The sequence below is a fragment of the Phyllostomus hastatus genome, unplaced genomic scaffold, assembly GCF_019186645.2.
Source record: "Phyllostomus hastatus isolate PE091 unplaced genomic scaffold, TTU_PhHast_1.1 phas_contig_37, whole genome shotgun sequence".
Lineage (NCBI taxonomy): Eukaryota > Metazoa > Chordata > Mammalia > Chiroptera > Phyllostomidae > Phyllostomus > Phyllostomus hastatus.
In genome coordinates this window covers 11,634,116-11,659,099 of record NW_025333867.1, presented here as the reverse complement: position 1 = coordinate 11,659,099, position 24,984 = coordinate 11,634,116, and the positions used below count along the sequence as shown (strand labels likewise).

General features: G+C 34.3%; 1 protein-coding gene across 3 annotated transcripts in view; it reads right to left on the bottom strand.

The window, feature by feature from the left end:
• The window catches only part of EXOC2 (exocyst complex component 2), a 254,233-nt gene that overhangs the window by 113,491 nt on the left and 115,758 nt on the right, over positions 1-24,984 (bottom strand). For all 3 annotated transcript variants that reach the window (XM_045841724.1, XM_045841722.1, XM_045841723.1), the window contains exons 8-12: positions 22,790-22,935; positions 22,579-22,660; positions 21,742-21,844; positions 15,539-15,657; positions 1,013-1,138 (exon numbers count right to left, since the gene is read on the bottom strand). In XM_045841724.1, coding sequence (XP_045697680.1) covers positions 1,013-1,138; positions 15,539-15,657; positions 21,742-21,844; positions 22,579-22,660; positions 22,790-22,935 — 576 coding nt within the window. The remainder of the gene's footprint in view (positions 1-1,012; positions 1,139-15,538; positions 15,658-21,741; positions 21,845-22,578; positions 22,661-22,789; positions 22,936-24,984) is intronic.

The following is a 24,984-nucleotide window of genomic DNA, read 5'->3' as shown; positions in this document are numbered from 1 at the left end:
TGGTGGGCTGCACTGTAGGGTCAGGCCCTGGGTGTATATGCTGAGAGGACAACACTGTAGCACAGCAGGCACAAGTAAACAGTTCTGTTCTCCCATTGTTTGGTGAGCTGGGTGGAGAACGTGCACAGGACATGAAGAAGGAAAATCAACAGTTATGGAAGTTTTTCATTTAGTACAAATGAATCATCTAATTTTAAAAAGTTCTTATAATGGACATTCATATTTTTAAGGTTTTTTAATAAACCTTAAAAAATTATAAACCTTATAAACCTTAAAAAATTTCCTACTTCAATACTTGTAAGAATAACAGGAAATATTTCCAAATAGACTTTAGAGGTATTTGAATTTAACATAAAGTACTTATATTACTTTATTTGTATTTCTTATTTTTGTTGTTGCAGTTAGAAATACCAGTGACTAAGAGTGTCTAATTGGCACACGAATGAATTATACTCAATACATTTTATAACTCATATACACAATAGGTAAATATCAACATTAGAAAGTTAAATGTAACATAATTATCATTTGAGATGCTTTATCTCATGAAGAAAGACTAGCAATTAATTTATGATTAATAAATCCTTCTTTCCAAACAAAATTTAATAATTCACTGAAAAGATATCTTTCTCTGTACTGAGTACAGAAATTACTTTTGTTGCAAAATTTATCCTGAAAAAGCTCTCACATAATTTTTTCTGTGGCATATTTTTTAAAATTAAACCACAGAAAAAAAATAAACTAGGCTTTAACTAAATATGTTGAATAAATACTGACCTGTGGCCAATGACTTATTAAGAAATCAAATGGCATTGTATTTAATGTACAATGTAAAATGCATTTTAATTATTTAAATTTAATTACTGGGAAGTTTCTTAATAAGTAGAAGAGATGATGGTTGGTAATATTCAGCAGTAATAACAACTAATTAAGAAAACATCCAAGAGAAAAATGTTTAAAATTACACAAGTACAAATTTAAAAGAGAAGTTGGGGTAGAGGGACAGACTTACTGTCAGTTCGACCAGACTGGAAGCTGCTGCCCCTCTTCAGTGATGCTGTCTGACTAAGATGGCCCAACATTGAGGGAGGTACATCATTATCCGGATCCACCATGGGACTGTGCAGGCCTGGAGTACCTGGAAAAGAGAGGTTATATACTTGTAGGTTCTACATATTCATATTTAGTTGATTTAAAGCATTGTCTCTTTGAGTTATTTCTTGCTCAACTTTTCTATTCTTTTAAATAAAGGATTTACTAAGTAAAATAAAAAATATTTCCTCTAAACAGCTTTTAAACGTCATGACGAATTTGGAGGATTCAATCCATTACTTTGGCTTAATACAGAGATGTAACAAATCATGGACTGAAACTTATGTATCATTTTAGAATGAATATTCAGCAAAACTGGGGAGGGGTATTCCAGAAACATAAAAATCAGTATGAGAAATCAGTTTTTGAAAAACTACTTAGAACTTGGAAAGGAAGTCATAGAGGTCTGATTCTTTTAATGAAGATTTACAGCACAAATCTTTGTCTTCCTCCTTAAAACTTAAACCCCCAATCCCATTTCTTTCTTTCTTCGGAATACGGGATTTCATTCCCTATTTCAATGACAAACAAACTAGTTTGGATCCTTTTCACCTCAATGCTGTTAATATTCCAGAGGCCTAACATGTCACTATTATTAAGAAATTCTCTTTATGTCCTGGGTTAATATCACTGAAATATTGCTTTTTTAAAAAATCGAATCTTCCTTATATTTTTCCGTTACCATTTAGTCCCCTTATACCCTCTTCCCCCAGCAATAACAACGTTTTCCATGTCCATGAGTCCTTTTTCCTTTTTGCTCAATCCTTCTACCTCCTAACTTCCCTCCCCCACCAATTCTCTCTTCAGAAATACTCCAAAATAAGCCCAGAATTCCAATGGAAATTATCCTAAAAACACGGAAACATTTTTTCTAAAATGAGTATTGAGAGCTATTAGAAGTGGAATCCATAGAAAATTGTACTGCAACAACAATTAAAATTAAAAAAAAAAAAACAAAGTGGATTCCCATGTTGCTAAAGGAGTTATTAAGACATTAATTTTAAGTAGTAAAATTTGCCTTTCAGTCTGTAGAGGTGTCTATAATCCCCCACCCTGAGTTCTTTAGCTGAGCATCTTCAAAGATCTTCAAGACAATCTGAATTCAATAAACATTTATAGAGTATTTACCATGCATACGACACTTAAATATTCTCCCTATAAAAATACACCTTATATTTCCTACCTTATTTTCTATCCTCTGTACCTGAAAGGCCTTAAACTCATTATTCCTCTCCATCCACTTAAACTCTCATCCTTAAAAATGCAACTTGAATTATAGCTGCTGCATAAAGTACTGCCTATTTCCAAGTCAGAACACTATCTTTTTAGGGATAAGGATTAAATATTATGTTTCTGTCCATAGTCATTGGACATTCTACAAATAGCTCCCTCTATATATACTGAGTGGCATATACTAAATTATTTAATTAAAAAACCTATTCCTTGTTCTTTAAGTTAACAGAATATTAAAAGCTTATAGATTTGTTTTCAGGTGGAACAGATAAAACACAGTTATAAAATAATAATTTTATGTTACTGAAAATGACAGCTATTCCATAACACTAAACAATTATTTACTGAACACCTCCTATATGCCAGGAACTATAGAGACCCTGGGGATAAGGTGATGAACAAAAGATAAGGCCCTGCTCTCAAGGTGTTTACATCCTGCTGGTGAAAGTAGAAAATAAAATAATAAATAAAATACAGTAAAAAGTGCTATGGAGAGCCTGTTTCATGGGCTCCTCCTAGCATAAGCCATTTAACATGATACAATGTGAGATATCTCCTTGTATCCTTACAAATTTCTGTAAAACCAGGTACATTTTCTAGAAATAGAAATTAAGTCATTTGAACAGATTCATTTTTTAGTGGAATAGAATTTTATTGAAGACTTAACTATATTGCAACTACTGTGCTAATGTTTTAATTTACATACATTTCTACTTTGGAAAGCATCTAAGATAAGATTTGTATAATTTAATTTTAAGAAAACAAAATAATCATAACTCAGTAAAAAATATAAGAAATGAAAAAGTACTTTTTTATAACTGAATATTTCTACATTAAAGAAGTAGTCATGTGTAGAAACTTTAACGATTTTGGACATTTTCTTTAGAGTTATATAGTCAGCAGTGCTATTAATTGTAGAATTGAGGAAATTAATATTAAAAATATCAATTTTCTCAAACATTTTGAACTATAAAGGGACTTGAACTTAGTATCACATTAAACATATAAAAGTGTATATAAAAACGTGCAAGAAGAGAATTCTTTAATTTAAAATGTTACATGTTATTCTGGAAGGTTTCAGGACAATAAATTTTTGACTACAAAGGAAAAAGACTTCCTAGTTTACTAAAAGTACACTGTATACCATTCCTTACCAAAAAAAATGTATGATTATCACCCTGGCTGGTGTAGCTCAGTGGATCAAGTGCCAGACTGCAAACCAAAGGGACGGCAGTTCGATTCCCAGTCAGGGCACATGCCTGGGTTGCAGACCAGGTCCCCAGTAGGGGGCAAACGAGAAGCAACCACACACTGCTGTTTCTCTCCCTCTCTTTCTCCCTCCCTTTCCTTCTCTCTAAAATTAAATAAATAAAAATTTTTTTAAAAGATACAACTCTTTTTCTTAAAAAAATACAATTATCATTGTTTAAGTAAATTCTCAGGAAAAGTTTTTCTGTATAACTGATGTTTACAACTTAAACTGTTTAAATTTAAGGTATTTATGTAGTTTAATTTAAGAAACTGAAACTTCTGCAAATTCTGAAACTGCTAATGCTAAAGTTTGATATACCTTTTCCTTTATTAAGAATATGATTTTCTTCCTTTAGAAACCATAGCATAATTCTCTATAATATCAGGTAAAGAAAGTTTAACATGAACTAATTTCTTAATTAGTAATGTCAAATTACCAGCACATCTGTCACAGCAGCAAGAAGCTAGAACAGCATACCCACCCTCGGGAGTAACCAGCACCTGGATCACATCTGCAAGAGGTATTTTTGCATAGTGACCAGAAGATAGCGCTTCAGCACTGCACACAAATGCACAAGCCTAGCAAACTAAACAGTGGGCATCAACTCAGAAATGCGTTTTTCTCCCTACCATTTTGCACCATTTTCTGTCCAAAAAAAAAAATTCTTAAAATGAGTTATTTTACAGGAAATTAATAGGAGTATCCTTTGAAGAGAAAATTAATGAAAATATTTTAAATCTCAGTTGTCAGAAATTATTTGCTATCAAGTATATTTAAAAAAAAACTTGAGGATTCTGAGATTTCATTTAAACTTAAATTGCATGACTTGATACTTCTATTCCATAAAAGAATTACAAGTATGAAGTTCTTTTGATGATAACAAAGCATTACTAAAAAGAATAAAAAGAAGACGGAAAAAAACAATTTCTGTAACAAAATCAGCAAAAAGTTCTAAAATATCTTACAAGAAATCAATTTATTTTCTCTTGTTTATTTAACCTCACAATACGATAGGAATAGCTCCTGATATGTTTAAGAGAAATATATATATTATACCAAAACATGTGGTTAGGAGAATAATTATAGTTTCATAATATCATGCTCCGATTTATGTGCAGATCATATGCAAGTGAAAATGATATTACTTAGTATATTTTTCATGAAAACTTAAATTATCTGCCCCTTAATATCCAGCTGAGGACAGTGTTCAACTGTATACACACACGTCAGTTTTTTCATTAGAATGTTAGCTTGCAATGGGACACTTTCAAAGTGACAGAAACTAAAGTATTTGTAAAATTGCATTTGATTTTGTCTTTCACAAACTTAGTGCTGCATTAATATGTTATACGAGGTCATTTTTTTAAACAGGAACTTTTCTCTAGAAATAACTGTTCCTATGATTTTTTCTAGATGGAAATCTTTTAAAGGCCTTTTATCAAATAGGGTTATAACCTTTCTGCCCTCATGTGTGCTAATACTAACAAATGTTCCTTATATTTGAAACTAGGTCAGGGTTTAATTCTACCCATAATTCTCATAGCTATGCAATTGGTATAGGGTTTGGCAGCGAGCTTATGGACTCATAATAGGCCTCTGCTTTATCACCTGTAAAAATAAGGTCTTGAAACTATGGAATTTTTATAGTCTTTTTTAGCTGTAAAATTCTGATTCTACTATATGAAGTTTAAGCCTAAAACTTTAAATCACCACTGAGAACAAAATGGAAAATATGCTTATTCTGCTCATTATTGCTATAATTTAAGATACTGACTAGTGGTGTCATCTAAATGTATGAAAAGTATGCCTCAACATAAAGGGCACGTGGGAAAATTAATCCTTAAAAGAAGAGTACATCAACAAAATATTAAAGGTAAAGAGAAAAGTGACAATAAAAACTTCATCAAAATTTCCTGTTTTTTCTTATGAACCTTACAGCTTAAGTATTGTAAAGGCACTAAGCAGAGTAACCAATAAATATACTCAGATAAATTAGTGCTTTTAAGATCACAATTACTTGTCAATAATCCCAAAGGTATCTGAGAAGAGTAAATACAGGATAAAGACTACTCTAGAGACAAATCACAAATATAAATAGTGTGAGAAACCATTACAATAGAATTTGTAGAAAAAAATAACAAACGAAATTCTAGAGCAGAATATTCTTCAGGTATAGGTCTACCTTTAAATTTCACGGACTAGTGTTTGAGTTACAATTTTACCAATATATCAAAGAAAAGATATATGTCTTACTTATAGATGCTTGAAAAAAGCATCTTGGAAGAAAACCTCATTTAAACACTTAAAATTTCAAAAAAAAGAGACTGAGTTTCTTAATTGCTGACAATCAAGAATAATACTTTGATTCTCTAGTTAAATAAAACTTCTATAACATGCTACCAGCAATCTCAAAAGGAATTCTTTTTCTAATTAACAATATACAGGAATAATTTAAAAGATCAAAAACAAAAAAATTATAAAAAATCATTTAGGGATATAATACTATATGAACAGAACAGAAATTTTGTTTTAGTATGACAAAAACAGAGTATCTGTTTTCAGAAGTTACAGAAATTATTTTCTTCACCATGCTAATAAAACAATTCTAGTCACTTCACTAAAAGAATAAAAGCTGCAGTGTAGAAATAAAAGTTTAAAGTGTTTTATTTTCTAAGAGAAAATCAACAATCTTTTACAATTTGCTATTTACAAACTGAAACATTTGCTATTTTCTTCCCAACAACTGTAAGATTTCTACTTGGTAAGAAAGTCTTCAACTTTATGCTAACCTATAGATCTGAAAACATGTTCTGTAAAGCTTAAAATCTTAAGGGCTTACATTAAAATTCTGCTTTCTTACAAAAAAAACTGATAATGCCTTTAAGAAGACTTTTTAGAAAATGCTTATATACCTAGTATTCCATAAGACTTCCAGGAAACCTTATCATGTATCAGTCAAATCCTTTCAACTCAAAATGCGCAAGTTTTCCCTATTTTAAATGAAAAGCAGTCAATATTTGTTTTAACAGACCCTATATAACATAAAGGGCAGAAGAGACCTTTCTTCAGGGAAGCCTGCAAATGTGGAGCCAGGTGAATAAATTCACTGTATTTTCTCATCCTTCATCCCTCTTACAAGTTTTTTCACAGTCTACAACAGTGTGGGGAACACTGGTCCCAACTCTCAGAAGGGCAGCTGACTTCCTCACTGCCCTTAAACAACTTTGAACACATTTTCCTGAGCACAGCAGGCCCTTGTCCCATGTGCAGCACGACCACCCACTGTTGCTTGTTGACCAAACATGAGGGGCCAGGGGCCTCCACAGACAAGGCAGGATGGGATTCCTTTCAAGCACAACACACAGAAGAATTTCAGTGCCAAAGCTGGGGGGCAGAGGCAAGTATATCAAGGCGGAATTACAAATTCCTTATGAATTAGACCTGTGTCAATAGATAAAAATGTTCTTTTTGATCTTATGCTTCTATATATAAAGTTCCTACAAGAGCATTTCCTCAATTTAAATGGGATCATTTAGTCAAATTAAACAAAAGGAGACATATTTAACACACCTTACTTCACTTTTTAGGATGTCAGATTGTCCTTAACAGGCTCTAGGTTATGTTTCTGATATAACACTGTTCACAACAACAGTTGTAAAATGAAAAGCTGTTTTAAAAGCAAAACTACAGTGTGAACTTTGAAGAAGCATTTATTGGCTAACATTGGCTATCTAAGCAAGAACAATATAAGCTAGATAGGTAAATAAATAAAATTATTTATGTTTAACTACAGTACTATACCTGTACTACAATTTTTATATTTATAAATAAAAATTTAAGTAGAGGAAACATGCTTAAAATATATAAGCAACTGAGTTATTACCAAAATGGCAGAATACAGAATTAAAGTATTTGTAATAATGACTATTTTAAGTTACCAGTTAATGTTAGCATTCAATGTGTGTTCATGACATTCACTGTCAAAATTTTTTTTCTCTAAGGAAGGGTACATAGTTTAGACATGAAATGGCTCCCAGCCACAAGAAGTCCTCTTCCAGATATACAGTAAGTGATACAGGAGAGAAGGGCCAGCTGCCAGAATAACAAAGTAAAAAGGTCTTTGACATAAGCCTGTTGGCCTTCCTGCTCTAACAAAGATACACAGATCATTCATTATTAAGTGAATAGAATCTAGTATAAAATAGAAGGAACAAGGAAAGAGAACTTAATCCAGCTCTCTTCTATGATATTCAACAGCTGTTATTTTACTATACATGATTACAAACAAATGCTATGGTATTCATAAAGTAAATCAAACTCCTAGGTTACTGACTTAAAAAAACCCTGCTTAAAATACCAGCATTAATTACTAGTCTTAAGTTTAATTTGGAAGCTAAAATTATATTTTCAAATCAAATTTAAAAACAAATGTATAATTATGTAAAAACCTGCTGATCTGCATTTAGATAATTAAAACTGCTTATATAAACAATACTATTTATAAACAATAGCAACAATTTCTAATAGGATGCATCAAAAATTCAAAAAATAAACAATTAATTGTAAAGCTCACGGCACACTGAATATCACCTGGTTTTTTTTTTTCCTTTTTCTGGAATAAAAAGACAAAAAGGAAAAGAAAATCAGACCACCACTTTGCTGGAGAGATTTTTTTTCATTGAAATTATTAACTGGTACTTTTCTTCTACTTCTCTCTCTTGAATCTACTTTCTTCAGCATATATGCCTCATAGCTTATAAGTCTTAAAGCGAATAAATAAAATCTCACTAGAAGCATTTAGAAGCTTTTCATCTTCTAAGTCAATTTAAGAAATACTCTGGTCACCACACACAAAAGAAGAAGTGTGCAAATAATGCTGGGGTTGAGTGATCTATACTGGAAGAGACTTAGTTGCAAGGGGAAGGTAAAAATCAAATTAATGTCTCATATCAGTTCTTACTGCAGGTGTGCCTTTCCTTTTTTCCTTTAAAATCAATTATATTATTCTGGGTTCATAATGTTCTGATAAACATTCAAAAGAGAAACTGTTTTTAAATCTCCAGAAAATAAACTTCATTTAAAAATCTTCCTAATGTACAACTTCACTATAACAACTTAAAAATAGAAATTATAATTTTATTTAAATATTTAATGTATATAAAAACACATTTTTCCCATCTTTTTAACCATGGAGATATTTTTTAGTCCCACAGAACATTTGATTAATCTTCTGCCAGTTTCTTAACAGACGTTGAAATTTAATCTAGTGTACGGTAAGTATAACTAAACCTGCATTATGGATATACCAGAATTATATTCATTAATACCTTATTAATTCAAAACAAACTATAAGTTATATACATAAAGGTTGAGAAATATAAAAAAATACAGTTTGGTTGTACTGTGTAAATTCACAAAATTATACATACATTATAAAGTATAATTTATGCATGCATTTTTATGAGCTTTTAAATTAAAAATACAGACAGGCTTTTTTATATTTTTAGGTCACTGAATAAACAAACATTTTTATTTCAGCAAGTAATTAATCTAATAATCTACTCAATGTTTGAAGTAACTAAAATAGTAGGTATTTAGTCCAGCTTCTAAAATATTCTCATTATTTTTCTTCTACGATAAATCCACAATCTACAATAAATCCACAATACGATGATTCAGAATAAGACCTTCTGATGCAACATACATCTAGGTTTTCAAAGAAAACCTGAGTCACATATGAATGTATTTCCTTCTGTTGTGTGACTATTTAAAAAAATCTCTTGCTTAAGTTATCACTCCTATTCTAATGACCTCCAATGTGCCCCATTCTAATATGTCCTTTTGGAAAGTGCTAATTAAGTACAAATCTGAAAGAAGGGAATAATTATTCTGTGAGGAGGCTGAAACCTTTTCCTTTGAATTATTAAACATAGCCAACATATATTTTAAAAGTTAAACTCATTTTCCGAACAAAGAAAAAAACACCTTTGAAGTCTACCTTTAAAAGTCCTGTTTGGGGATGTCAGTAGGGGGTTAACCAAAGGCTTTTCCTGGCAAGAAACCTGAAGACTTAGTATAATTTGGGGTCTGTTTCACAGGAATTTTAAGGGAAAAATGACACTTCTCATAAGTTGGTAAAAGTTTTCCGTGTGCAACAATTCAGGACACAGGGCTGGTCGCAGAATAGAGGACAAGAAGCAAAATGGTTAATTGGTTCAGGCTGAAAAAAATCACTCTTCCATTAGTATTAAAGATTTCAAGATGAGTTTTTAAAATGTTATAATCTCTATTTCCTATCTTTGTCTCCCCTTAGAAAAATCAAAATATCATATTTGGGTAACAGAGATGTAGGCCACAGAAGAGGAAATGAGGCATATTTAGAGATAAGTGACAAAGTGAGTTTAAGGTGCAATGATAATTTCCTGTTCTCATGTCCTAGTGTTTTAACATAAAAGATATCATCCTCTTAGTTCAGTATGTGTTATTACTATAAAATCTGGAATCCAGAAAAAGATCTAATGTAGTGTTCATAAGAACATCAACCTTATGACAACCTCTGCTGACAAATGCTTCATATATAAAAGACTCTTTGCTAGAAAGGTAACTTTTTAATATAGAACTGTTGTCTCTGAAAAATCTCTCACCAACTTTTGCTCATAACATTTTCTCTGAAGACCACAAAATAAATACAATTAACATTTTTCCCCAAAACCACCATGTAAAGACTTTAAGACTCAAAAAACTTTCATGTTAATTAAATGTATGCTTAAAGACCAGCTTTACTTAAAAAGATACAAAGAAACCTTTTCCTGTCTGACATATTTATAGTCTACTGATTTAAATTTATATTTTATTTCACAAGGCTGTCTCAATTCTCAACCACTGTTTTGCCTGTGAGTTTACTTAAAAAATTACAATTATTTCTCTTCTCCAGTGTTAAAAGTCCAAGCACAGATTACAACACAATAATTTACAACTCATTCTTTACATTTAAAATGCAACTATCTTTCCTTTTAAAAATAGGTTCCTGGGTATATCTGAATAAAAACAATGAAGCTTTATAACAAAGTACTAGAGGAAATACAGACAACGTCATCATTATGTTCATCATATTCAAAAATCCTGTTTGATGGAAATACTTGCTCCAACAATAGAATACAGAGAGGTCTTATAGAACTTCCTGTCTTTCCTCCCTGATTCAGAGGGAGTGCACCCTGGTGGGATGGAGAGAAATCTGAACCACTCACTAGTTCTGCCACTCCTCAGGACATGGAGAAGCTGAGTTGTTACCTGGCTTCTCTTGAGATACCTTCCTCACATGCAAAATGGATTTAAAGTCATCTATTAAACATCTGTTGGTAGCAGACAATCACCCAGGTTTCTTCCATATACAAAAGGTCATAATTATGAGAGGATGTCCAATAGAAAGTTCAAAAGATATTTAGGAGTCTTTTCCCCATATTACCTTATATTTATATTAGATACAACATAATTAGAGTACTCATAAATATCACTTATGAGTCTATCATGAAAAACTCATTGTAGACTACATGAAATAAAAATTGTGCTTATTCCCAGCAAACTTATAATTAAGGTAAATAATATTTGCATATACTTATACATACACACATATGTCTATACCACATAGTATAATTACATTACCTATATAAATGTAGATAAATGTAAATTAAATAACTAACATGTAACCAATGACATATACATGCATTAATGATGACAGTCAGAAAAATATCTAAGTGCAAAGTAGCCAGGGTCAACCATATTTTATACATAGCAAATTCTTCCATTCTAGGAAACACATGTTCTGTCTACTTCAATGCCAGATTTTATATCATGTGCCTTTGCACTGTTATAGGAAGTTAAAAAGCCATGGTATTAATGTATCGAAATCCTGAAGATACTAAACTATCTTCAAAATTGAAAATTAATTGAATATTTGATATTATAAAAAATTCATTCATAATATTTTAGGCAATGATAATGGTGCTTTGGTTGAAGCTATTTTTAATAGACATGGGTTGTGATTTAACTTTATTTACTTTTTATCCTCACTTGAGACATACCTATTTATTTAGAGAGAGGGAAAGGGAAGGAGGAAGAGAGAGAAGGGGAGAGAAACATTGATCAGCTACCCATTATAAGCATCCCTGACCAGACTGAACCCACAACCTAGGCATGTGCACCAACCAGGAACTGAACCCACAACCCTTCAGTTTACAGGACAATGCTCTAACCAACAGTGGCCAGGGCACAGTTAGTTTTTATTTATCTTTTTTAAAAGATAAGTTTAAGAAAAGATAATTTTAAAAGATAAAACATATTTATCTTTTAAAATTACATACTGAAATAAGTATAAATGATGATGTGACCTGCTTCAAAAATAATACAGGGCGAGGGGTGGGGTAAAAACAAATGAGACTATAGATACGCTTGGCAATGAGTGGATAATTGCTGAAACATGGGAGGTTATTATATTACCCTTTCTGCTTTTAAGTATGTAAAAAAACTGATGCGAGCACAAAACAGCATACCAATCTTCCAATTAAAAAGCTCCTATATGTTATGATTACCCATGTTGTTTATATTGGTAATGTCTGCTGACAAAAAGAAAAAAAGGACACCGGTAAGCATGTTCCGCTGAATGTCAATGAAAATAAAAATATAACCTACAAACACCTGACTAATGAATTTAGGGAATTTACATTGTCTTGTCATCAAACTCTGTAGAGTAAGTTCAAAGGGCTATAAATTGTTTTTTACTTCCTAATCAAAAGACCAACTTAAGAAAATAACTTTAGGAGCTTGTCACTAACAAATGGATTTACTGTACATTCTTCTAACTATTTTACAAGTGATGAGCAAGTTTTGTGACAAGCTTGGCAGAATAAATTTTAAAAGTAGGTCTCCAGTTACATATAAGCTATTTTCATTTTTCCCCCCAGAAATACTGATCATAAGCAGTTCTAGATGAATACATACAGCAAAACATAACATCAAAATAATGGAAAAAAACCCATTAGGTAAATATCTCTCCATTTATCTTCAAGAAAAATTCAGACCTTTAGGAATATAATAATGGTTATCAGATATTTCAGGTATGGATGTGACAATAAGATACATGCAATTTCCAACCTGAATTAGTTTCTATGTTGCCCTCAAAATATATACACATCCCAAAACCTCAAATATTTTCATAATCAAATTATACAGTCAGATTGTTTCTTATAAGCTAAATAGGAAAATCCTTTATCAGATCATGTATCTTATTTGTTATCTGGAGCATATCATCACCATATTAAAAGAGTTGGGAATGAGGTGACATTTACTGAAAACCTACTGGGTTTCTAGACTACTCCTTCTCCAATTATCTGGATAATTGGTCTCTGTCATTTAGTTTCAATGGAAATACCACCTCCTTGAGAAAACTTCCATGGACCTCCCCCTTACTAGTGTGGAGAAGAATTTTGTACTTCCCACTTCATAACACTTTTCACAATTATATTTATGTAATAAATACTCACATGACTTTTTAAAATGTATATCTATCCCACTGGGCTATAAGATCCAACAGGTCAGAGACCATGTCAGTCTTGCTCACCACTGTATTCCCAGTCCCTTGTATAGCATCTGGTACATTGATTAACTCTAGCTACACATGGATCATCTGAAATCTTTAAAAAATACTGATGCCCGGACTCTACTGCTAGAGGTTCTAACTAATGTACTTGGTAGAAATGGGGTGGAGGACAGAAATTGGTAGTTTTTAAAACCACCAAGTGGATTCTGACAGGCAGTCAAGGTTTAGAGTCCTGACTACCAGGGTAGATTCAATTGACAAATACGTAAAGCCTTCTAAATACCATTATGTATACCATTTGATGTCATTTTCACTTGCTAAAGCTACAAAATAGTGACACTAATAGGAATTTTGATGTGGAATCAAAGAAATATTGAGGTTTTCCTAAAAACCAAAACTAGAAAAGAAGAGACAGTTAGAAAGTACTCTAATTCATGACAAAACTGTGCTATAAGTATTATAAATAATTATGACATCTTTTGTTGGACTTCCCTCTGTGCAAGGACTGTTCTCATGTTACTTTATGGACTCCTGGAAACTTTATTAAGTATCATTCTGCCTTATTTTATAAAATCTATTTGGCATCTCAGGCCACTGCCTCTGTGTGAGCCAACACCATCGGCCTCAGTGCTAAAGCTAAAGAACACCTCTGTGTTTTACTCTTCTTTTAAAACCCTTGCCAATCATTCCTTTCCTCTTTGCTTTGGCAATATTATACCCTCCTATTTCCCTCCTAGCCCTGTGAATACCCCTTCTTCTGTTCCTTTGCAGGTTTCTCTTCTATCAGCCTAGTAAATATCACTTTCAGGATTGTTTTTTTTTTCTTTTTGCATCCTCTTCGGTAAAAGCATCACCTCCCAGGACCATCTATATGCGGACCACATTCAAATCTCTTGTTCTTTAAATCCAACTATTACTGAATATCTCCACTTGCACATCCAAACAAAAAAGAAAAACTTATTTTCCCCTCTAGGTCCCCTAACTCAAAGGTGCCATCATCCTAACTAGCTGCCAAGGTGAGATTCCAGTTTCTGTAACAGCTCTCAGATCCATCCCTTTTTCCATATCCACCACCCTCCATGCCAGGCGAGATGCCTGAATTGCCAGAGCAACCTCCTAACCAGTTTCAATGCTCTGGGCTTATACCCTCTCATCCATTCACCACATGGAAGACAAAGTCATCTTTAAAAAATAAATCTCATTGGGTCTTTCTCTTGTTTAAAACTTCTAATGGATCCCCCAACACCTGCTGGATAAAGCCCAAATCCCCTGAAGCAGCAGCTATCAAAGTCCTTTCAGACTCTAGCAACTCCGATCATGCTCTAAGGTCTAGCCACACAGAATTCAGAGGGTTTCTCTTGCTTGAAATCCATTACACATCCTGCCTTTTATTCCTGGACTGGTTCTTATCTCTTTCTTCTTCCTCACCTCTTTCAATCAGCCAACACAGATACCCTACAGACATCTGAAAATATGTGGCATTTTCTTCAAATCTTGGACTGCCACTTCTGTGACCTCAAAATTCTGGATGAAATACTATTCCTAAGTGCTACTGTGGCACTTGGAAATTCTCAGTCTTAAAAGTAGCACATTGTATTCTACTAGTCACTTTCCATGTGCCTCTCCCCTGCTATTTTGGAAGCCTCATGTGACCCAGGCTCTTGTCTGCAATACTGACCCTGTATCCTTAGCACCCAACAGTGGCTGATACACAGCATTCAGGACATTCATTGTTTGTGAATGCAGCTGGGACTTCTTCCTTCAAACTTACCTTGAGGTCTTTGCAAAGGTTGGCCCTTTTTTCAAGCTGGAGTGGGCCCAGAAGGCTTCCAGCTCTTAGCTTACATGGAGTCTTCTCTGAGATAACCAAGCATCTAAAACATCCTCCTCAGTTCTCCTCCCTCATAATACCATTATTTTTCTTCATTATCACTTGGCACCTCTTTGTATTGGGTTAATTACATGTTTAATCCAATGTGGGCAAGGACCATGTTTTATTTCCCAGTATCTATCTGTACTTAGCATAGTGCCTGGTATATAGCAGGGTTCAACATATATTTGAAAAAATAACAAGTGGACTATCAGCATTCATCAAAGGCTAATATCATTTCTAACATCAGGTTGCTTCTCACAAATGTTTAATTGTCTCCTAAACCAAATCTTTGTCAATACTGCCTGTCATCCACAATAATAGGCATATTTAAAGAGTTTTCTGTTCTGTTACTCTGGTATGCTAACTGGAGTGGGGCGGGGAGGAGAGAACACCCACCACAGACAGAGATATCAAGAAAAATAACTAATCATTCCTTACTGTGTTAAAATGACAATATAAAGTGGCATAATGCACCAGAAGAGAACAGCCTTGCCTTTCAGATCTTGTATATAGCCTTCTTTGCAGCTGTGCATAAGCTGAAGGATCCATCTGTGTTGAGCTCCAATACACTGCCAAGCAGGGTCACCAGGTGCATGAAGATCAGACAGGTACCTGAAAAAGCAAGGCCAAGGCTGACCAAGTAGGCTTCCTCTACACAGCCATAAAGAAGGATAAAACAAAAGCTAACGTATTTCAAAACCATCACCTTTTTTAAGAAAACCTAAAGTTTTATCAATTAGTAAAACAGTTGTCAGATTAGTCTCTAATATTTAGTTCTAAATGAAATAGATTCAAATTTCTTTTCATGAAGTAAAATAACAATAAAGCTGTATTTTATCAAACTAAGACTTTTTATAAAGACAACAAAGAAGATAATTTATGATGATCCAACAAGCTAAGTGAGAACTTACCTTTATATGTATTTACATTTAATTCACAGAGTGTTTCTACTTAGTTCTGTAATTACATAAAACACAGGTGGGAGGCAGCACAAAACACTTGGTGAATATTATTTTTGATATCAGGTTTTTTTAATTCCTTTCTGGTCTAAAACATGGCCACTAGATGGCACAGTGACACTGTTTTCTAGACAATCTAAACAAGGGTTAACTGAAAGAGATTAGGTGACAACAAGCACTTCTGTACCTCTAAAGTCTAAGTCTTAATCCATGACTGAGAAAGTGTTTTTTCTAGAAAAGATAGCATAGATGGGCATTTTTCATAGTTGTAATATAGTTCTTAAAATATTCAAAGTGATCTTTGTACAGAAAATATCCAAACCCAGATAGAAAACTGAAAGAGATTTCAGTTGAAGAATTTATGTCAAATATCATTCAAGATTTGGTGCTCAGCCCTCACAAAATATATAAATGTAACATGTTAAATCAAATTAAATCAACTCCAAAAGCTGAATTTATTGTCCTAAAATTACTCTTAGATAATAAGCTGTCTGTTAAAGGTTTTCATTTAATGGTAAATTTTAATTAATGGTTAGAAGCTGTGACCTTAAGCCAACTGTTAATAACTCAGAGAATCCTCTGATGCTTCTCTCCCACTGTTTCTAGGGCTGGGTATTTGCTTACTCATAGACATCTCAATTAGCAGCTAATTAAAGGAGAAACATTTTGTAGTAAGTTGGCAATAAAAACAATGTTGAGAAGAAATCTCACATCACATTTGGGAACTATCCATCCTGACCTTGACTGTCCAGGCTAATGAAGACAACCTGGTTTCTGAGAAGAACTGGGCATTTGCTTGTCTTGCAAAAGGGCCCCTTAAAACAGCTTGGCTCACACTGCCCTAGAAATAGCCCTGAGAGCTGGCCCTTCTCTTCCTCCCTGTGACTCTCTATTTACAGGCTACAAATAAGCTGTGTCTGTACAACAGTAACAAATCAGTTAATAGTATCCCTAGAAGAAACCTCAGTCTAACAAATTACATTTAGCTTGGCATAAATAATTCATTTCGAAGCTTTCAAAACCCAATCTGATTCTACCTTTCTCACAAGACTTCCCTCTTTTATCCACTTGAAGATAAATATAGCAAATAGTATGTTGTGTCACTTCTCAATAAAACATGTGATTTTATCCTCTCTTCCCAGGGAGACTTGGTCTTATTATTCTCCTTAGGTAGGTTTGTTTTGCCACCAAAATACTCCTTCAACACTTTCTCAAAACACTTCCACTCATATAACATCCTCAGATTTGTATTAGTTGTAAAATATAGAAAAGCTGCTTCTTTCTAATTTTTAAACTATTGAATACGGAAACATATACTGTGTTCATGGATTGGAAGAATTAATATCATCAAAATGTCCATACTACCCGAAGTAATTTACACATTCAATGCAATACCTATTAAAGTACCAATGGCTTATTTCACAGACATAAAACAAACACTTCAAAAATTTATATGGAACCATAAACGACCCCGACTAGCTCTGCAATTTTGAGAAAGAAGAGTAAAGTAGGAGGGATCACAATACCTGACACTAAACTATACTACAAGGCCACTGTAATCAAAACAGCCTGGTACTGGATTAAAAACAGGCACATGGGCCAATGGAACAGAACAGAGAGCCCAGAAATAAACCCAAGTCTCTACGGTCAGTTAATATTTGACAAAGGAAGCAGCAACATAAAATGGAATAAAAATATCCTCTTCAACAAATGGTGTTGGGAGAACTAGACAGCCACGTGCAAAAAATGAAACCCGAGTACCAACTTACACTTTATACAAAAATAAATTCAAGGTGGATAAAAGACTTAAATATAAACCGTGACACCATTAAAGTCCTAGAAGAGAACGTAAGTAGGAAAATCTCAGATATTTCACACAGAAACTTTTTTACTGACATGTCTCCTAGAGCAAGGGACATAAAGGAAAGAATAAACAAATGGGACCTCATCAAAATAAAAAGCTTTTGCACAGCTAAAGAAAACAGTATCAAAACAAAAAGAGAACCAACTATATGGGAAAACATATTTGCCAATGACACCTCAGACAAGGGTTTAATCTCCAAAATATATAAAGAACTTACACAACTCCACTCTAAGAAGACAAGGAACCCAATTAAAAAATGGGCAAAGGACTTGAACAGACACTTCTCCAAGGAGGACATACAGAAAATCCAAAGACACATGAAACGATGTTCAATATGGCTATGTATCAGAGAGATGCAAATTAAAACCACAATGAGATACCACTTCACACCAGTCAGAATGGCCCTCATAAACAAAGCAACAAACAACAAGTGTTGGAGAGGTTGTGGAGAAAAGGGGACCCTAGTGCACTGTTGGTGGGAATGCAGACTGGTACAACCACTATGGAAAGCAGTATGGAACTTCCTCAGAAAACTGAAAATGGATCTGCCTTTTGACCCTGAAATTCCACTGCTGGGACTAAATCCTAAGAACACTAAAACACCAATACAAAAGAACCTTTGCACCCTGATGTTCATAGCAGCACAATTTACAATAGCTAGGTGCTAGAAGCAACCTAGACACCCATAAGTAAATGAATGGATCAAAAAACTATGGTACATTTACACAATGGAATTCTATGCAGCAGAAAGAAAGAAGGAGCTCCTACCCTTTGCAACAGCGTGGATGGAGCTGGAAAGCATTATGCTAAGCGAAACAAGCCAGGCAGTGAAAGACAAATACCACATGATATCACCTTTAACAGGAACCTAAACAACAAAACAAAGAAACAAGCAAAATATAAACAAAGACACTGAAATGGGGGACAGACTGACAGTGACCAGAGGGGAGAGAGGAGGGAATTTCAGGAGGGAATGGGTAGGGTTTACAGGAACAAATTTTTTTTTAAGATTTTATTTATTTATTTTTTAGAGAGGGAAGTGAGGGGGAGAGAGAGAGAAACATTAATGTGTGGTTGCTGGGGGCCGTGGCCTGCAACCCAGGCATGTGGCCTGACTGGGAATCGAACCTGCGACAGTTTGGTATGCAGCCCGTGCTCAATCCACTGAGCTATGCCAGCCAGAGCTTACAGGAACAAATTTAAAGGACACATGGACAAAAACTAGGGGTGGGTGGTAATGGGAGGGAAGTGGGGAGGGATGGGTGGGTGGGCTGGAATGGGAGTAAAAGGGAGAAAACTGTACTTGAACAATGATTAAAATAAAATAAAAAAAAATAAAAAAATAGTAATAATAGTTTAAATTTTAAGTAATATTTTTAGTCACATTCTGACATGATTTTTAACAGTCACCAGAGACAGTATCACACTGACATGGAAAGAAGTATATGAAACTTTGCTTGTTGCTAAAAAAAAAAGGTCAAAAACAATGAGGAGACTGAAAATAATTAGAAAGTTTTTAATTTAATAAAACAATAAAAGACAACATAGTAGTAACCTGATTTTCATTCATACCATGCATAGCTTCAATTATGAGAGTTAACAAAGATGCATTTTTAATTAATGAGAAAGCTGTCTCTATACCAATAAGATACTCACCATACCTATCATCATAGATACCAAAGTCCAACAGATATTTGACCTGGTTGTAATGTTACTTTTCCTATGTATTAATAACTAAAAACTTAATTAAAACAAGAAAAATAGAGTTGCTTAGTATTTTTTCAAAGCTCATCAAAAATAAAATGATTAAAAAATAAATGAACTGCTATACATTTTTATTGACCTTTTAATACTTTTTCCTTTAAAATAACAGGAAAAAAAGCATTTAAATAGGTCATTTAAAAGAACCTTTTTTAACATCTACCACTTTTTAAATGCTATCCAGTAAGTTAAACAAACAGTTGTAAGAACTACACATTAGTTATCTAATAACAGTAATTCATTATATAAAGATATCATACACTCAATAAGATTTAATACATTACTATCAGAAAATTTAATAGGATAAATATCAACAATAAAATAAATACGAAGAATAATCAGCAGAACACAGATGAAACATTAGCCAACTGTATCCTGGACAAGACAATTAACAATCCCAGAACTATGTCTCTCTGTAAGTTAAAAAAAAAAAAGTACTGCCCTGGCTGGTGTGGCTCAGTGGACTAAGTACCAGCCTGTGAACCAAAGAGTCGTCGGTTTGATTCCTAGCCAGGGCACATGCCTGGGTTTCGGTACAGGTCCCCATTTGGGGGTGGGCAAGAGGCAACAACACATTGGTGTTTTTCTCCCTCTTTCTCCTTCCCTTCCCCATTCTTCCTCTAAAAATTAATAACTAAAGTCTTTAAAAAATATATTCTTTCTTATGAAGGTAGCTTAGAGAAAATCAAAATAGACTCTGAAAGCAGGCAAACCAGAGTCCTACTACTTACTAGTTGCATGTACTGAACAATCAATAACACGTGAGGCTCAGTCTCTTCACCACTATAACGGGTATAATACAAATACCCCTAAGTGATGACTGGGAGGGTCAGAAATGATAAACATAGTGCATCTTGCATAATGTCTGGGCACACTGCTGATGAGGGATAGTGGCAGTAATCAATTTCAGTGTTCTCTACTCCATTGAGAAGGCCTTCTCTCCCTTTCCTGTTCAGCAACATAAATATGCTGACAATGACAATGGCTCACAGTCCTGCTGTAATCTTGCAGCACTAGGAACACAAATCTGAATATGGACCCTCCACAAGTACAAACAAAGCAACAGCTTTCAGACTAGACCCTCTTTCCATACCTGGAAATTATTTTCAGTGTTTGTAATCTATTATCGACTACCAAATATTAAAAAAACTTCATTAATTAAAGAGGAAGGGTATTAAGTTTGAAAAATAATAGCTTATTCTGAGAACAAAGGTCATATTCAAAATACGACAGCAGGAAATAAAGTTCATATTTTTAAATCATAGATATAAAAGCTTAAACTTATATGCTGTGTCTCCAAATCCTGATATAAACACTACATATATAGTGTATGTGTATATATATGTATATATATAATGTATTAAGTACTTATTATGCACCTGGTGCTATATTAAATTCTTAAAGGTGTTCTTGATTCCCCGTGCAAGTACCCTGAGATATAGATTGTGTTAGCATGTCCATTTCATAAATGAATAAACTGAAAAGGAAAACTCAGGTCACCCAAAGTGAACAGCTAGCTTCCATTATGCAACACTGCTTCTTTCTAAAGAAAATCTTATCATACCCTGTGTGTCCACCACTTTCCATATTACTGCTATTTTTAAAAAAGTTTTCTTTCAAGACCAAAACCTTTCAGAATTTTCCCTACTGTTGAGCCATGCCCCACTTTTGTGTCATGAAGAATTTCCCATACAGTGTGTGACAATGTTGTGCTCTCAACCATATGGGGAGTTCCTGCCTTGTGGCCTGAGGATGCTTACAAGGTGCAACACCCAAACCATCCCACTAGGTTAGGTAAACCCTTGCTGAGCAGGAGGAAGAGGTGACTAAGCAACAATGCTACTTTTCCTTTCCTCAAACAGGCAGAGTTTTCTTGCCCTTAAAGAATGAGTACTTAATAATTAAAAAATAATAAGTAAAAAAAAGTGAGTACTTACAAATTATTAGTATACAAAAGAGTTTTGGTATCCTACACTAGGTACTTCTAAGTGTCTTCACTTTCATAATTTCATCAATCTCCTGACTTCTCACGAATTAGCTCTAAGAGTTAGACAAAGTATCCAGTATTATACAGATATACGTGATTTGTGCAAATTGTTGCAGTGAGTTTACCTTATATACCGTTTTTGGTCATGTAAGGTTGATGGTGTCTCAAGCAATTTGTCCAGAAGTAATTCTCTTAAAGCTTCAATCCGTGTTTCTACTTCAGCATAATCTATTTTCAAAAAAAGAAACAAATATAGGATTTACAGAATGGAAATTTGCAATCAAGTTATGGAAAGCAGGACTGTATTGGCTTGAGGGTTGACTGAGAAGAGACTCAAGGGGACTTTCTGGAATGATGAAAATGTTCTACCTGGAGTGTCGGCTACAGGAGTGTGTGCATTTGTCTGTGCATTTCACTAAATGTAAATTAACTACAATAAAAGTAAAATAAAGTTTTCTGAGTCCTTAAGAGTTAGGACTTAAAAACAAAAAAGCCCTGTGATATTTCTCCTAGTTGATAAGGTATTACCACAGGGCATTTTCTAGGCTTTTCTTATTGTTTTAATTTCTATACCTGGCATTAGAGGTTATTTCAAAAATTGTTTAGTTTACCTTAATGTAGTGTTAGAATTCAAAAATACAGCAATGTTTCTGAAGAGGAAAGATTAAATATAGGTTTCCATCTCTATAAAACATTTGTCATTGATTCTTTCCAATAAAATAGATATTTAATAACATCGTGGTTAATAACTGGCAAAGAATGTCTAAGAATAACCTATTCTATAATGTGGTTGGTCATTTCACTTCATCTTAGTAAGAAAAGCCATAGTTATTTTTGAGGTAACTGTTTTACATTTTAAAAGAGCACCCTATAAACAAAAACTAAAATGCATGTAATATCCTTTGTAGAATACATCCCACATTCTTCCTGTAAAAGATCTAAAAGCAATAGACAAATCTTACATTTCTTGAAAACTTGCACCTCCGTTTTCCCAAAGAGTGACTTGGCCTTTTCATAATCATTAATAACCACATCATAATCACCCTTTAAAAAAAACATTTTGGAGACTGTCAGTAAAGTATAATGAAGACATTTGGTTAAGAAAAACAAATCTCAACAACTCTTTAAAATATATGACATTTATAACAACAGGTACATACACATATACTCTACCTTTTGAATATTCCTTTCAATATTTAGAGGAAGGTTGAAAAGAAACTTAAATCGCTGGAGCACATTGAGGGCATTTCTAGTAGAATCTGCCTTGTCCTTCCGACCTAATACTTCTTGAAATAATGTGTCTGCAGTATTACTTGCCCCTATTTAAAAAACAACCAAACCAAGATACAAGCTGATTTTATTCATAAAATGTATAACTGGACAAAAGAAAACAAAATGTTAGACTGCTATTGTAGCTTTACACTAAAACTCAATAGACTTTTTCAAAAGTTACTGGTAAGGGAGACCTTCATGGTTTGTTAAAATACAATTTCCATTTTGCCTGCTAAATCTTTTCTTATATTAAGAATGGTATCCAATTAAAAATAAGCATATTGGGACTTCCGGCAAGATGGAGGCACAGGTGGACGCACCGTACCTCCATGCACAACCAAGATTAGAACAATTTAGAGGCAGAATAACACCCAGAACTGACAGAGAATTTATCTGAATGGAAGTCGGACAGCCAAGAAGTTTAAGTAGACACGTTCATCCAGACTGGTAGGAGGGGCCAAGAGGAGCAGCCAAGCATGGGTCCCTGTGTGGGGAGAACAGGGAGATCTGGGCGCGTAAGGCAACCAGGAGCGCATAAGGCATCTGAGGCGCGCAAGATCAAAGCGGGTGGGCCCTGAGTGCGCAAGCCACAGTTGTTGGACCCAGTGAGGCGGCAATTGTGGACCAGAGCAGAGCGCGCAAACCAGGATCCCAGGGAAGGGACTGAGGTCCCAGGAGAATAGAGCTACCGCCATTGTTCCCTCCCACCCCACCCCCACATACAACGTCACAATCTAGTGACTGGCATGTCCAGCCCCGATGAACACCTAAGGCTCTGTCCCTCACCGTAACAGGAGCAACAAGACCAAAAAAAAAAAAAAAGAGAGAGAGACATGTCTCAAACAGAAAAACAGATCATTGCCCCAGGGCTCATCCTTTTGAGCGACCAAAAGATTGCCAATCTATCAGATGCACAGTTCAAAACACTGGTAATCAGGAAGCTCGCAGAATTGGTTGATTTTGGGTGCAAATTACATGAAAAAATGCAGGTTACCATAAAAGAGATGAAGGAAGATGCACGGAGAACCAATAGTGATGGGATGGAAACTGGGACTCAAAACAATAGAGTGGTCCAGAAGGAAGAAAAAAACAACCAAACAGGAAAGAATGAAGAAATAAGAATTCAAAAAAAAATGAGGAGAAGCTTAGGAACCTCCAGGACATCTTTAAACGTTCCAACATCCGAATTATAGGGGTACCAGAAGGGGAAGAGTAAAAGCAAAAGATTGAGCACGTATTTGAACAAATATAATAAAGGAGAACTTCCCCATTCTGGCAAAGGAAATAGACTTCCAGGAAATCCAGGAAGCTCAGAGAGCCCCAAAGTTGGACCCAAGAAGAAACACACCAAGGCATATCATAATTACATTAGCCAAGGTAAAAATGAAGGAGAGAACCCTAGAAGCAGCAAGAGATAAGGGGGCAGTAACCTACAAAGGAGTTCCCATCAGACTGTCAGCTGATTTCTCCAAAGAGACCTTGCAGGCAAGAAGGGGCTAGAAAGAAGTATTCCAAGTCATGAAAGACAAGGACCTATATCCCAGATTGCTCTATCCAGCAAAGCTTTCATTTAGAATGGAAGGGGAGATAAAGTGCTTCTCAGATAAGGTCAAGTTAAAGGAGTTCATCATCACCAAGCCCTTATTTTATGAAATGTTAAAGGGACTTATCTAAGAAAAGAAGATAAAGAAAAAACATGTATAGTAAAAGGACAGCAAACTCACAATTATTAACAACCACACCTAAAGCAAAACCAAAAGAAACTAAGCAAACAACTAGAACAGGAACAGAATCAGAGAAATGGAGATCACATGGAGGGTTAGCAACAGGGGAGTGGGAGGAGGAGAGAGGGGAAAAGGTACAGAGAATAAGTAGCATAGATGGTAGGTTGAAAATAGATAGGGGGAGGGTAAGAATAGTATGGGAAATGTAGAAGCTAAAGAACTTATGGGTATGACACATGGACATGACTAAAGGGGGGGATGTGGCTAGGAGGGGGTGTGCGGGTGGGGGGAGTCAAGGGGGAAAATGGGACAACTGTAATAGCATAATCAATAAAATATATTATAAAAATAAGCATATTTACCAGGCCCACA